We start from the raw sequence: 12,698 nt of genomic DNA, 5'->3' as shown, positions 1-12,698 counted from the left end.
GTGCTCAAAGTGCGGTCCGATCCTAACCGGGCACGAAAACCAATTTCCTTGGGCCGGTCTCAGATCAGGGCAAAGATGACAATTAAAATCACCCACAACGGCTACCAACTGGGCAACCGCCCCCTTGTAGACCCAATTCCCTGCAGTGAGCCTAGCATCTAACTCTTCCACACCAGACCCTGTCTTTTTTTGTGACGTTGGGTTATAAAAATTGATCAAGAGAATACAGTCCCCATAATTAGAAAACCTAAGGGCCTGCATACAAGCAGAGGACCATTTTAGATCGGTCCAAGTGCCTCCCAATTGTAGGTCCACAAAAATACACAATCCCCCCATGGCTCTCCCTGAGCAGGACTTTCGGGCCGGGACAGCGAAGCGCTTGTAACCTACTAAGTGAATATTACTACAATCTATTATCCAGGTTTCCTGTAAACATATAATCTGGAAACCCTGAATATATTGCAGCCAATCAGGGTCCTCTATTTTGGACGCAAGCCCTGCAATATTCCAAGATTTTATTTTTATTATATTGGAATTTTTAACCTTGTGTACTTCCAACTGTGACGAGTTTACGGGGTCCTTTGCTACTCTTTCTGGTGTGATGCCCTCTTCCAGTGCTACCATAGTGGCAATCCTCCCTGCCATCCCTACATTTTCCATTAACAGTTCCATGTTATCCCCACACCCCGCATCAACACCCTGTGAGACCCTACCTGATTCCTTTGTTTGGTCTAGCTGCTGTACCCTTCCATTTTTCGCCCACCGTCAATCCACCTCACTTAAAACTCTCCCCCTAAGCAGTGAGTCGAACCTGTTGCGTAAAGGGATATCTCTCACTCCCCCTGCTCCATATGCACATTCTAATGATCCCTCTCCATAATTGCTAACCTCCAATGCTAATCTTGCCGGCTTTCTATAAAAGAATTCCAGGGGCAACTAGCCTATCGCCAATCGTTCCTCCCACGCTCGATCTCTGAAGCAACGAAGTGCTTTGTCCACCAGGTTAGGGGGCCTGAGGGTTACTACAACACAGTCCCCTGGGTATACTTTTTTAGACTTCCCTAGCCATGCTACTCGCCTCACCATTAAAATATGCCTAAGGTCTGTACAATTAAACCTCGCATTCTGACTTAGCCAGTGTGCCGTCTTGTTTATTAATATTTCTGTCGTTTCCCGGGTGTTCCCTTTGGGTGCCGGCACGCCCACGAGAACCAATGTGTATGGGCTGCATGCAGGAGGGAGATCTAGATGTATCAACCCCTTTGATCCCTGCACACAGCCTTTGCCCTCCGAGTTCCTGTTATATTCCTTACTCAAGATCCCCCTAGTAGCCTGATCCGGAGTGGGTCCCCGCCTCTCTGTCTCGCCCTCATTAATCGCTTGTCCTTGGTCCTGGTTTCTTCTAGTACCGGGCACTTGTTTGACCCTCTGTGCTCCTAGTCCATTCTTCCCATCAGAAGGCCTTGTCTCTACCGCCACATGATCACTAACGGTCCTCCCTATAATATCCACACCTTTCCCACTTATCAAACTCTCCTGGTGCAACTCGGGACCCTTTCTCCAATTTCCCATCTCCATCAAGTGAGACTCAATCCGGTCTAATTTAGATAATAAGGGTTTTAAGGCAAGGCTAAGGAGATGCTCAATTTTGGCCCAAAGTGCGCTATTCCTAACCAATTCTAAATCAATCTCCTCGTGCACCACATTGGGACATGAAGCTACTTTGTTTGAATCATCTGCCCCCTCCTCCCTCGCCCCAGCTGCGCCAGTCGAGTGCTTGCTTATATTTCTTGGGGGGCCCCCTTTGTTTTTTTGCCTGGGCTGTTTGGTCACAAACTGCTGGACTTGCTTTTATCTGGGACCGTGTCGTAACTGACCTATTTCCCCTGGCTAAAATCGGGTCCGCGGCATTTTCATTAACACCCTCATTCATACTCTCCCCCATTTCCTCATGGATCTTAACAATCACACTCTTGCCCACCTTAACTGAATTATGGGCCTCTTTACCCTCCTCCCCCTTTGACCCTTGATTATAGCTAATACTAGTACCATCCTTGACCCCCCCTGGACACTGTGGCGGACTTAAAGGGCGTGACTGTGATTCTGTAATACAACATGGATCCTCCTCTGGAATCACAGACTGGCTCAGCCTACTCGTAATTGGTGATTTTGACAGGGCAATATGCCCGAGCGATGAGCGTCTCTGTGCCTGCGCCAGTTCAGTCGACACCCTTCTTTCCGTCAGCTGGATTTGATGTGACACCAGGGATTCTGCTCTTATGATGAAAGCGTCCAAAGTCCCTACAATGCTGCATCCTCCCCCACCCGTCCCGAGGTTCTATGTTTACTCATAGTTCTCCGCTCACGCTGATGGTCTCCAAGAGGTAATTACCGGCTTTTGTGAGAAGTCCTTAGGGGTGTGGCCCTGCCCTGCCTCTACCGGCCCACTAACGACCACAAACGGCCCACCCTTGGCCCGGGCTGAGCGGGTATCCGGAGCGCGTTTTTTGAGCGCGAGTCAGGAGTCAACTCCTCCCTCCAGGGAGTAAGGACCTCTGGGACTTAGAGTCCCAGATGGAATGCACTGCAGGCACTCACCAGATGCCAGGGGAGCCTGCACACTAATTAGGGAGCTCCGGCACGAACCACAAAAGGGAAGTCTTCCCCAACAGCCACCTCCCAATTGTTGTCATCCAGCGCTACAGCGCTACAGCATGCAGGGGCCCAGGTGGACAGATCAGGGACCAGGAGTAGAGGTAAAAACCTCAATTTTATTGTGACGTCTGCTAGATGGCCAGCGCGCCACCGCCGCCACACTCCAGAAGCCACCGCACATTAATTTGTCAGTCACAGCGGGACCATCAGCAGCCCCCGGGCCCGACCGCGGCATTCAAACCTGCAGGGACATCCCAATTACCGCCGGTCAGGGCCCTGCTGCAGTACATGCACCAGGCTCGCCGGAGATTCCGAGCCGGGAGCAGCCTGCTCTGTCGGGGTCACTGACACCCAGGCCGCGGCCACAACGTGCACCCTACCTTGGGGGCCTCAGCTCAACAAGCGCAAAAAGCGCGAAAAGCGCGAAAAGCGCGATATGCCTCCAGTGTTGGCAGTGTTGGCGGGGCGTCTCCGAGTGGTTCTCTCCGGTGCCGCCTCCCGGGGTTCGGATGTCTACTTTACAGCCAGGGCAGCGTAGTACATCGGCGCCTACCCCTCCAGTCCGGAGGATTGCAAAGTTCACTCGTAGCTAACGGAGGCCTCCGCACCACCAGATCGACCCCAGCCGAGAGCGCCTGCTATAACCGGCTTGGCGTGCCCGGAATCGGCGCTCCTACTCTAACATTCTGCTCATCGTCGGTGTTAAAGGGTAGGTAGCGTGTTTTGCAACCAGGATGGCCCCCGCAATGCCGCTCGTATCTGCAGGATCGCAGGCCCGGTCCGGAGCTCGGCTAGAGCATGTCGGCCATGTTCGGCGGTTAGCCACGCCCACCTTCCATAGGAGTAGTAAAATTATACCCTTATCTTGGAAGAAATATGTCCGCAAATCTGGCTGATAATGAACATATTGCACATATATGAAATGAGACATATGCTCAAGGAAATGCACTGAGGGCACTTTATGGAGGAACTGGTCACAAGCACTTTAATAATCTCTTATACATAATGTTATCCTGCCGAACCTTTTATATGTTATAGAGACAATAAATATTAATCAATGGCACTATAAGGGAGAGGGGAAGTATCTTCGCAATATTTGCACTTTAAATTCCTGCATAATACATGGTTTCAATAGTAGCACTAAGGCTAGAATTAGGATTGGTGAGCATTTACATAAGAGGTTTAGCACTATTTTACGATGGTATCATTGTATTCTAGACATCAAAGAAATGCCTTTAAGGAGTCTTATGGTCTCGGAATGTCTCTCTCATAATACATAGGCTGGTTCATTTTTAACCAACATTTTAACAACACTTCAGCATTTTCCTTTGACTAGATTCGAAATTTCAGATTATGAGCTATGTTCATTTTAAAAGTTATTTAAAACATACCATGAAAAATTACTTCATGGAGAATAATATGGATCTATGTAGAGCAGAACCTCATTTCCATTGTCTTATTCAATCATGTGAGGCAGCAGTTCCCCAGGTGTATTTGAACTGGAACCTGGAACACATGTTGCGAAGGTGTATAATGCTATGTAGGTTGAAACGTTTACCGCTAAAAACTGTGATGGATGCAAGGCAGAATATAGTTAGGGAGAACGGAATATGCACCTTATGTTATAATGGAATACAGACTATGGAACATGTTAGTTTTGTCTGTTCCGTTTTACTACTAACAGAGGTTTTTAAAACCACTTTTAAAAAAATTGTATTACAACAGCAAAAGCTGTGTTGTAATTTTTTTTTAACTTTTCTTGCTACTTTTTACATTTTTATTAATTTATGTATTTTTGTATATTATAGATCTCATTGTATGATCTAAATCTCTAATAAAAACTTGAAACTTGGATGGATCATTAATGCAGCGCTAGAACACATTTAAAGTGTTTTCTATTTATCTTTGGTTTGTTGTTTTTAGCATGTACAGATAAAGACTAAAAATAACGGCTTTATGGGATCTTGCTTATTTTTGTTCGTTTGGACATTAAAATACCAGCGGTGCCGGTAGAAAAGTGGCCAGGTGGCAACCCTACTCCTGCCACATCTGCATCTAAATTGAGGTGAGGAGTTGGCCTAACGGCTAAGGCAACGTCAAAGCAGACCCAGAAGCAGAGGACGGCCTGGGACCAGGGTTCAATCCCTGACGCGGCAGGGTCGTGGACCAGGGCCAGCGGACTCGATAATTCTCGCTTCGGTGCCTACTCTAACCAGGGATCACACTCGGCGACTCTGGGCATTAGCTTGCCTCATCTCCACAACGGCCCCCCACATTCGCCGGGGATGCCTGGTTTCACCTTGGAGATACCCAGGAGGGACCATCTCACAGGGATAGCCAGGACGGGTTCCCCAGTGGTCTACAGCGCCAGGACGCCTCAGGGCAGCAGTGCGCTTTACAAGACACATACATTTACATTTACAAATCTGGGAAACGGGTTCGAGTCACGGCAAGGACGTGCAACATCTTATGATTCTGAGCAAATCACCTAATCTCCCTGTGCCTAACAAAAATGAATGTGCCCTCATGTAATGCAACTAACTGGTGCTTGTGTAAAGCGCCCTGATACCTTCGGGTCAAGTTCGCGCTATATGAAACTCTTTAAAAAAAATAAAAAATTGGGGCGGGGATGTAGCCTTATGGCTAGCGCTGCCGGCTGGGGAACTGGGTTCGAGCCTCGGCGTCCGCTCAGCATCCTCTGATTCTTGGGAAATCACTTAATCACCCCGTGCCTACCAAAAAATGAATGTGTCCATGTGTAACATAACTTGTGCTCTTGTAAAGTGCTCCAATACCTTCAGGTCGAGTTTGTGCTATAGAAATCCGCACAAAAAAGAGTTAGCCTCATATGCCCAGCGCAGTCACGTAAGTGCATGCACCAATTCACGTAAGTGCATGTACCAACTTGCATACACCGAGAATTCCCACACATACGGGTTAATCCTGTTATTCATAAGTATGGCCATTGCAAACTTAAATCTGCACATATGGCGTCATATGCCTCCTCTGCCTGGCGCAGACTCAAATGTGTTTGCCACGTCATGACATCGCATGAGTTATTGGGAGTAAACATTTTGTGTAGCTCTATGATGTGATGCTTTTTCATTTTAAGAAGTAACAAATTAAGAGAATCTTAACTGAGGTATTTTAGGACTTTTGATTATTGCGTTTGTACCCGCTGTAGCCTTAATTTCTACTAAAAAGGCTATTTTGACACACACATTTGACTCACATACACAGGCATTGCTGTTTTGCTTTCTGAAAATGATGTCAAATGAAAAATGACTATAATTAGCCTGATATATCGACTGCGACTGAGAGCTTGTTTAATAATAGACCCTCGTGCACTGCCGTCACATGGCGCTCTTTAACAAACGCGCGGCCATATTGAAGGGCATTATTGGCATCTGCTGCTATCGGCGGTGTCGGCCTCCCCTCCCTTTGACGTGCCTCGCACAATTCTTTTATAGGCAGCATAATACAGGGGCACTTACTGAGCAATTTACCCACTGTTGGGAAAAGCATATTATTCATGCGCGAGTAAAAAAAAGCAATTTTAACACATTCGTCTATTCATGCAGCGTTTGGAACAGAAGCAATAAAAATAGTGACTCAGTCATGATATTGTGTTTCACGTCTTTGTTTTTGCAGTGCGCCGGCAGCACGCAGAAGCAACAATGGAGGCGCGTTTCGAGTGACATTAGCCATGGTAACGTTCGCCAGTCTGTGGCATTTTTTAAAATACGTTTACATTAGAGGGAGAGCTTGGTAAGGGTAGGGATCATGTCATGGGCATGTCTGGGATAGGGAAAGGTGTAGTACTTTACCCTTCGAACAGTGGCACAGCGGTCCACCCGAGCTGTTGCTTGACGTAGAGCTGCAGAGTTTGCCCATCTCTGGGCACCACTACGCCTGGTCTCTGCCCACTCGGGTCTGGCTCGTAAAGTGCCTCCATGCCAAACAGCTGCACTAGCAGCACGCTCTGCTCATCGAGGTAAGGGTGCAAGACCTACGGAGAAACAAAAATGTTAGTGGTGTGTTGTACAAAAACTTGTGCCAGGTACTACGCATATGCTTTTAAATATAAATGCCAGGGCTGGCTTTAGCGCGGGAGCTCCTGGTGCAACAATATTATTGGCGCCCCCCATCAAAGACCTCCTTTTCCACGGATTCCTTCCCTTCCACACTCCAACAGTGCCCCTCATCTTTCCAGAGCCCCCCTCTCACATGCATTTATTTTGTTTATAACACAACTCATTCCATTGTAAGGTGTCCGGGCACTTTACATCACATACACATTATACAGAGACAATGAATCACTAGTCTATAGGAAATGTTTTATAAAAGAATGAGGATTACAAGGTGTAGCAATCACACTCCATACTGGTTGACAATATATTTTAAAAGAGTTTGGTCTAGAGAAGCACAAACTCGGGATATAATCACAGTGCTTGGGATCGGCTTTACTAATAGGAATGTATTTCTACCCGAACTAAGCCTTTTAGCTACATTAAGATAATGAAAGACTGAGGTAAACATAAGGTTCCCACCCTGAGCCTTGCAGTTTGCATGCAACTCCTTGATGACAGTTCATAGGTCACTTTGCTCGCTTAGGCCTGTAACGTATGAACTGCAAGTAACAAAAGACTATCTATGACAAAAGCGGTAACTTTTTGAGCTATCCATATAAAATACAGTTTTGTCATCTGCATGGTACTCATTTTTTGCAACAGACATATTAACCCTCTACGCCACGGTGTGATGAGTCAGTACTGCCACTAGACACAATTCGATCTCTCTGCAGAACATTAATCATCAGAATTATCCTGCCATTTATATTGTTGCCTCTGAACTGTGTGACCTACAAGGAACTCTGCAGCAGGTACTTTTAAACCCATAAGTCATTTTTTAAACACCCTCCGACCCCCTCCACCCCCCTGGTCAGCACCAGGTCCTAGAGCCAGCCCTGATTAATGCTAAGGGTTGCACCTGGTGCGTAGTTGCATTTTAAGAACAAGGAAGGTGTTCAGAGGCGTGAAGCAGATATAGACAAAGGAAGATCGAAGGGGGTGAGGTTGAGTTGTTAACAGCATGATTGCTTGCTGTTTCTAGGCATTAATACATTTAATATGCCCCTATTATGTTCTGACTTCATCTTTGGGTCAGAATTGAGACCAGTCGGTTGACTGTCCTATGGCTACAATATGGCCAGGCTGAACGTCAATTTCTTTAAATGGGAAAGTGGTAGTAAGCAAGTGACATCGATGTGAAAGCAGGCCCTCGGTCAGACCATCCAGCTTGAGGCTGCTGATTCCTATCCAGTCTTCGAGGCATCCCAGTGCAACCAGGCTAGCTGGAAAAACCTTCCATGCATCTGGTGTCATTGATGGATCAACAGAATCTGAAAGCCAGATTCATAAAGGTAAACTGAGACGAAAGTTTACATTTACGACTTTCAGTATTCACAAAGGGCGTTTTCGAGCAGTAAAGTTAGACTTTTGTCTCAGTTTAACTTAAGTTTTGGTCTTAAGTTTTGGTCTTAAGTCTAACTTAGACTAAAACTTAAGTTAAACTGAGACAAAAGTCTAACTTTACTAATCGTAAGTTCCCCTTGTGAATACCAAAAGTCAGAAAGTTAGGCTTTCGCCTCAGTTTAACTTAAGTTTTGGTCTTAAGTCTTACTGAGACCAAAACTTAAGCTGAGACAAAAGTCTAACTTTACTACTCGTAAATTCTCTTTGTGAACACCGAAGATCACAAAGTTAGACTTTCGTCTCAGTTTATCTTTGTGAACCGGGCTCAGAGACTCCAGGAGTATAGTTTGACCCTCTTTTTTGTTGGCAGTAATATCCTAACTAAAGGAATTAAAACAGTCAGATACTACATACATTTGGAGCCCTGGATATCAATATGAATGAATTAATGAATATAGAATTTATAAAGCGCGAACTTAGCCCAAGGGCGTCAAGGCGCTATTGCAGACATGAAAATGCAGACGTGTGCCCTGCGTCCACTTGAATATGGATATTGTTAAATACAGCAGTCAATGCTGTTTCCGTACTATGGTGGCTTCTAAACCCATGTTGTGAGCCAACGAGTAATTGGTGATCCTGTAGGCATGCACTGAGGTGAGAATTTAGGTACGTTTCCAGAATCTTAGCTGGAACAGGAAGTAAAGAGATCGGCCGATAATTTCTCAATTCTACAGGGTCCAGAGAAGGCTTATTCAAAAGTGGCTTCACCACTGCCATCTTCCACAAGGTGGGGTACTGTCCTTCTAAGATGGCAACATTCAGAACAGCTGTAAGCTGAGGAATAATGATCTCACGGCCAATTTTTAGAACCTTGAGGGGGCAGGGATAAAAAACTCACCATTAAAATGAAAACAAAAAGAAGAGAAAAGAAGTAATCATACATTTTAACGTGAACAGGGAATTCACGTAGTTTGGCTGTTTATGGCTCACCTACTGTAAATGGTCTTGTCAACATGTCACTTGCGATCTCAGCTCTGGACACCTGTTATCCCCCAAATACACTGACGCACCATTCGTATACTTTCTGCTGCATTGGTAGAATGGCAAGAACAGCAACCAGGTGCAGGCACCAAGCTCAAAGAGGTCTTCTGCTTTCACTCAAGATATACCCATCCAAGCAACACTCCACTGTGCACCTGTGGGTGCTGGTGGTTGTGATAATGTGACTCGTTTCACCGGCATAGAGTTATGCAGGTGGCACTAGTAATACTACCATGGGTCAGGCATAGGGTTCATGCTTTACAAAGCAGTCCATGTTACACCACCCTGGTCCTTAGCCTCCTAGCGTTGTGTATGGTACAACTAATGAGTGATATGGCCTTCCCAGTGCAATGGAGGAGCGGAAAAGGAAGGCAGATGCTCAGGTTAGATGCAAGGATGGAATGCATTGATTGAGGCATGAGGCAGATGCCAGAAGAGAGAAAGCAGTCTGGTCAGGCTGCAGGGATGCTTTACACAGGCAAGAGTCAGCCTGCTGGCTGCCTGAGATAACAGCACCTCTGGGCCACAGAGATAGTCAGATTCTCCTGGACTACCTGAAAGAGGAATCTAGACCACAGCAGTTCATGGTGGGAAAAGGTAGGCTTCATATTGCTAAAAGAATGGTCAATAGGCTCTTAGGGAACAGGCTGACAGGGGGGGTAAGGAGCCTCCAGACTAAAAGAGTTAGGATAAAAAAGCAAAGGACCAATTTAGGAGATTGGATTTAAACGCACTGTGCAGGGTCCAGTGAGCAGTGTGTTATGAATAATTATTCATTTTAAGAGGAAAAACATGCAGGAGAGTTGCTGGGGTCACTGTTTATGGTTAGCTGGAACAACCCTGTTTTGGGTTGCAGCATGGCCCAAGAGGAAGATTATATACATACTGTAGGAAGGTGGATATCTGACTATGGTTACCCCCAACCTTTTGCCTAGTGTCTAGCTGGTTTTTCGACTTAGTTGGCCTGAGATCCTGACATTCAGGGTCTCAGGCTGTCTGCTCTCTCTTTAAAATGGACTCCATGTACCCTAGGTACATACCCAATTGGTAAGGATCACCTTATTGGACCCTGTACAGTGTACCCTAGGTACCCAGGGCATAGGTGTACCCTAGGCCTCCCAGGCGCTGCAGCATGTATTATGCCACCCCATGTCTGGCCTTCCAATCAGACACAACTGGCTGATCACTCAGCTGGGGCAAGGTCGTGTAATCACCCCTTGCTTAGATATAGTATACCTATATCTACCCTTATATATAGACACATGTGTACCTATCAGCCACTCCTATGGCAGGCCCTAACAATCCTGGAGGCAGAGTGCTTGGTAACATGTGAGATGGTGCTCTAGCATGAGCTGAGCCTGTCTGCAGCTTTCGGAACCATGTCCTTATAGCTGTTCTATGATATAGCCTACCATATACTCTTAAAGTGCCTTATAATCTTAAACGGTTATGGTAACTATGGTTTGGCTTTATCAAAACATGTCGTGTAAGTTGTCTAACACTTTGGAATAATACCCCCATACCATTTCTGGTGATGAGGATATTATTCCTCCTTTCTAGAGGGAGAGACATGTTAAAATCCTACTTTGCTGTTTAACTCTCACCAAAGCCTCAGCATCACAAAATGGATGCTGCTGCCACAGACACAAGTCTGACCTCCTGCTGCTGGGAGCCCTCCCAGCCAGGGAGGCCTGGACAATAGGTTTCCTGCTTGGGGAGGTGCTAGCACCTCCCCAGACAGACTATAGTGTATTGGGGCAGGGAGGGCTGAAAGGAATGAGACATGCCTGGGGCACACAAGGTGCTCCATGCATAGTCCAGTTCAAACCGGTGCTGGGGCACTCCAGCCCCAGCTCTGGCGCGAAACTGGACAAAGGAAAGGGGGTGTAGCCACTCCCTTTCCTGGTCCCACCCATAGGAGGGACCTTGCAGGTAGCCCAGCCCACTAGCCCAGTATATTAGTAGCTAGTTGGGCCCTGCTAAATTAGATTATCCTGAACCTGCAACTTGAACAGAAACTCTGGACCTTCGACATTCGACGAAAGAAGAAGACTGGAGAATCTCCCTTGTGGCCAAGGAGTGGCTACCCTTTGCTTTGCTGAAGTTCTACGAGGGACCGACTGCAGAGCCCGACCAGAGCCTTGACTTCCAGACTTCTCCGACCCTGATCCACGTCCACAGCCGAGCTGAGATCCGTGGAGGCGACGAGAGACGTGGGACCGGCTACCTGGGAAAAATGGCGAGTATCTTCCAGCGCAGCTTCTGAGGCACCCTCGAAGTTGTGCACCGGGGATTGAGAAGCCCAAACCCCAAGCATCATCTGCACCGAAGATCAGCCCCCCACACTCCACGAGTCCTGCGTGGGGCCCTTCTGCATTTTCCTGCTTGCCGCGTCTGTCCGGTTGCTTGCCCGCTGGCTAGCAATCTTTGCGACGACACACCTACGATTTTCCACTGCTGTTTTGGCTCCTCCAGACTGGCTCCTGCTCCTCTGCAAAAGAGAAGCACCCCAGACCTTCCTGGTCTGCACCAGAAGCAAGTCCTCCATTCTTCGTGGGTTCCGCTTGCCAAGGCTTGGTGAGTTCTAGTTCGACTTCGACGCCGCCGACAGCAAGAGCCTTCGTGGGACAGCTCGCCTCCCGGTCCTGGTCGTCCTCGACGTCTCCTGGTACCCGTGGCTGCTGCGACAAGCTTCACCTCTTCACCTGCATCTTCACGACATCACCTGGTTCCTTCCTGGTTCCACGTGGTCACTGGCTAGAGACCCAGACTCTGTCCCTTCTCCTTGCAGGTATCCTTCCTTCTTGATCCCGTTCTTGGGATCCACCGGACACTCTTCACTGACTGCCTGTCAGCAACTTTCCTTCAGGCATCCATAGAAGTCCACGACGAAACCCGACACAAGTTCACACCTATGCACCGGCAGCCCGTGGGCTAGGTAACTTGGGTACTTCGGTGCTCACAAGGGTATTGACTATCCTAGGGCCTAGTTTCCGAGTCTCGACTTTCTAGCTATACCAGAAGTGTCCTAAAACTGCTTATTTCTGAACTGTACTATTTCTATCGATTATACGCATTACGCGTGAGTGTTTCCACTCTGCACCCGAATCCCGTGGGCATCCCACTTCCTAACCTTTGGTAGTACAGTGTAGCCCCAGCGATTCCCTAGGCCTAGGCCTATCCTATTTCCGTGACAGTGGTCCTTATACCACTTACTTAGTATATGGTTTGCGTGGCCCCTAGGGCCTAACTGTATTACTTACCTGTGTGACTTAATGTATGCTTGAATAAGACTGTGTTGTACTTACCTCGAATCTCATAAAGAGTGCTGAGGGTTTGACTAGACTAAATACACTTTATTTTATATATATATCTGTTGTGGTGTCCTCTCATTTTTTTTTTTTTTTTTTTTTAAATATGTTTATTTGCATGAAAATCACTCAAATACAGTGCAATCAACACCCAACACTTGCCCGGAACATACCAATATACAATTCCCTTTACACCAACATCCTTATTATGACTCCA

General features: G+C 47.0%; 1 protein-coding gene across 1 annotated transcript in view; it reads right to left on the bottom strand.

Annotated features, from left to right (window-relative positions):
• The window catches only part of LOC146858828 (uncharacterized), a 1,229,505-nt gene that overhangs the window by 373,676 nt on the left and 843,131 nt on the right, over positions 1–12,698 (bottom strand). The window contains exon 28 of the mRNA XM_085647127.1: positions 6,483–6,664. Coding sequence (XP_085503253.1) covers positions 6,483–6,664 — 182 coding nt within the window. The remainder of the gene's footprint in view (positions 1–6,482; positions 6,665–12,698) is intronic.

This window comes from Triturus cristatus, chromosome 3_2, assembly GCF_964204655.1.
Source record: "Triturus cristatus chromosome 3_2, aTriCri1.1, whole genome shotgun sequence".
Taxonomy (NCBI): Eukaryota; Metazoa; Chordata; class Amphibia; order Caudata; family Salamandridae; genus Triturus; species Triturus cristatus.
This window is presented reverse-complemented; position numbering and strand designations above follow the sequence as displayed.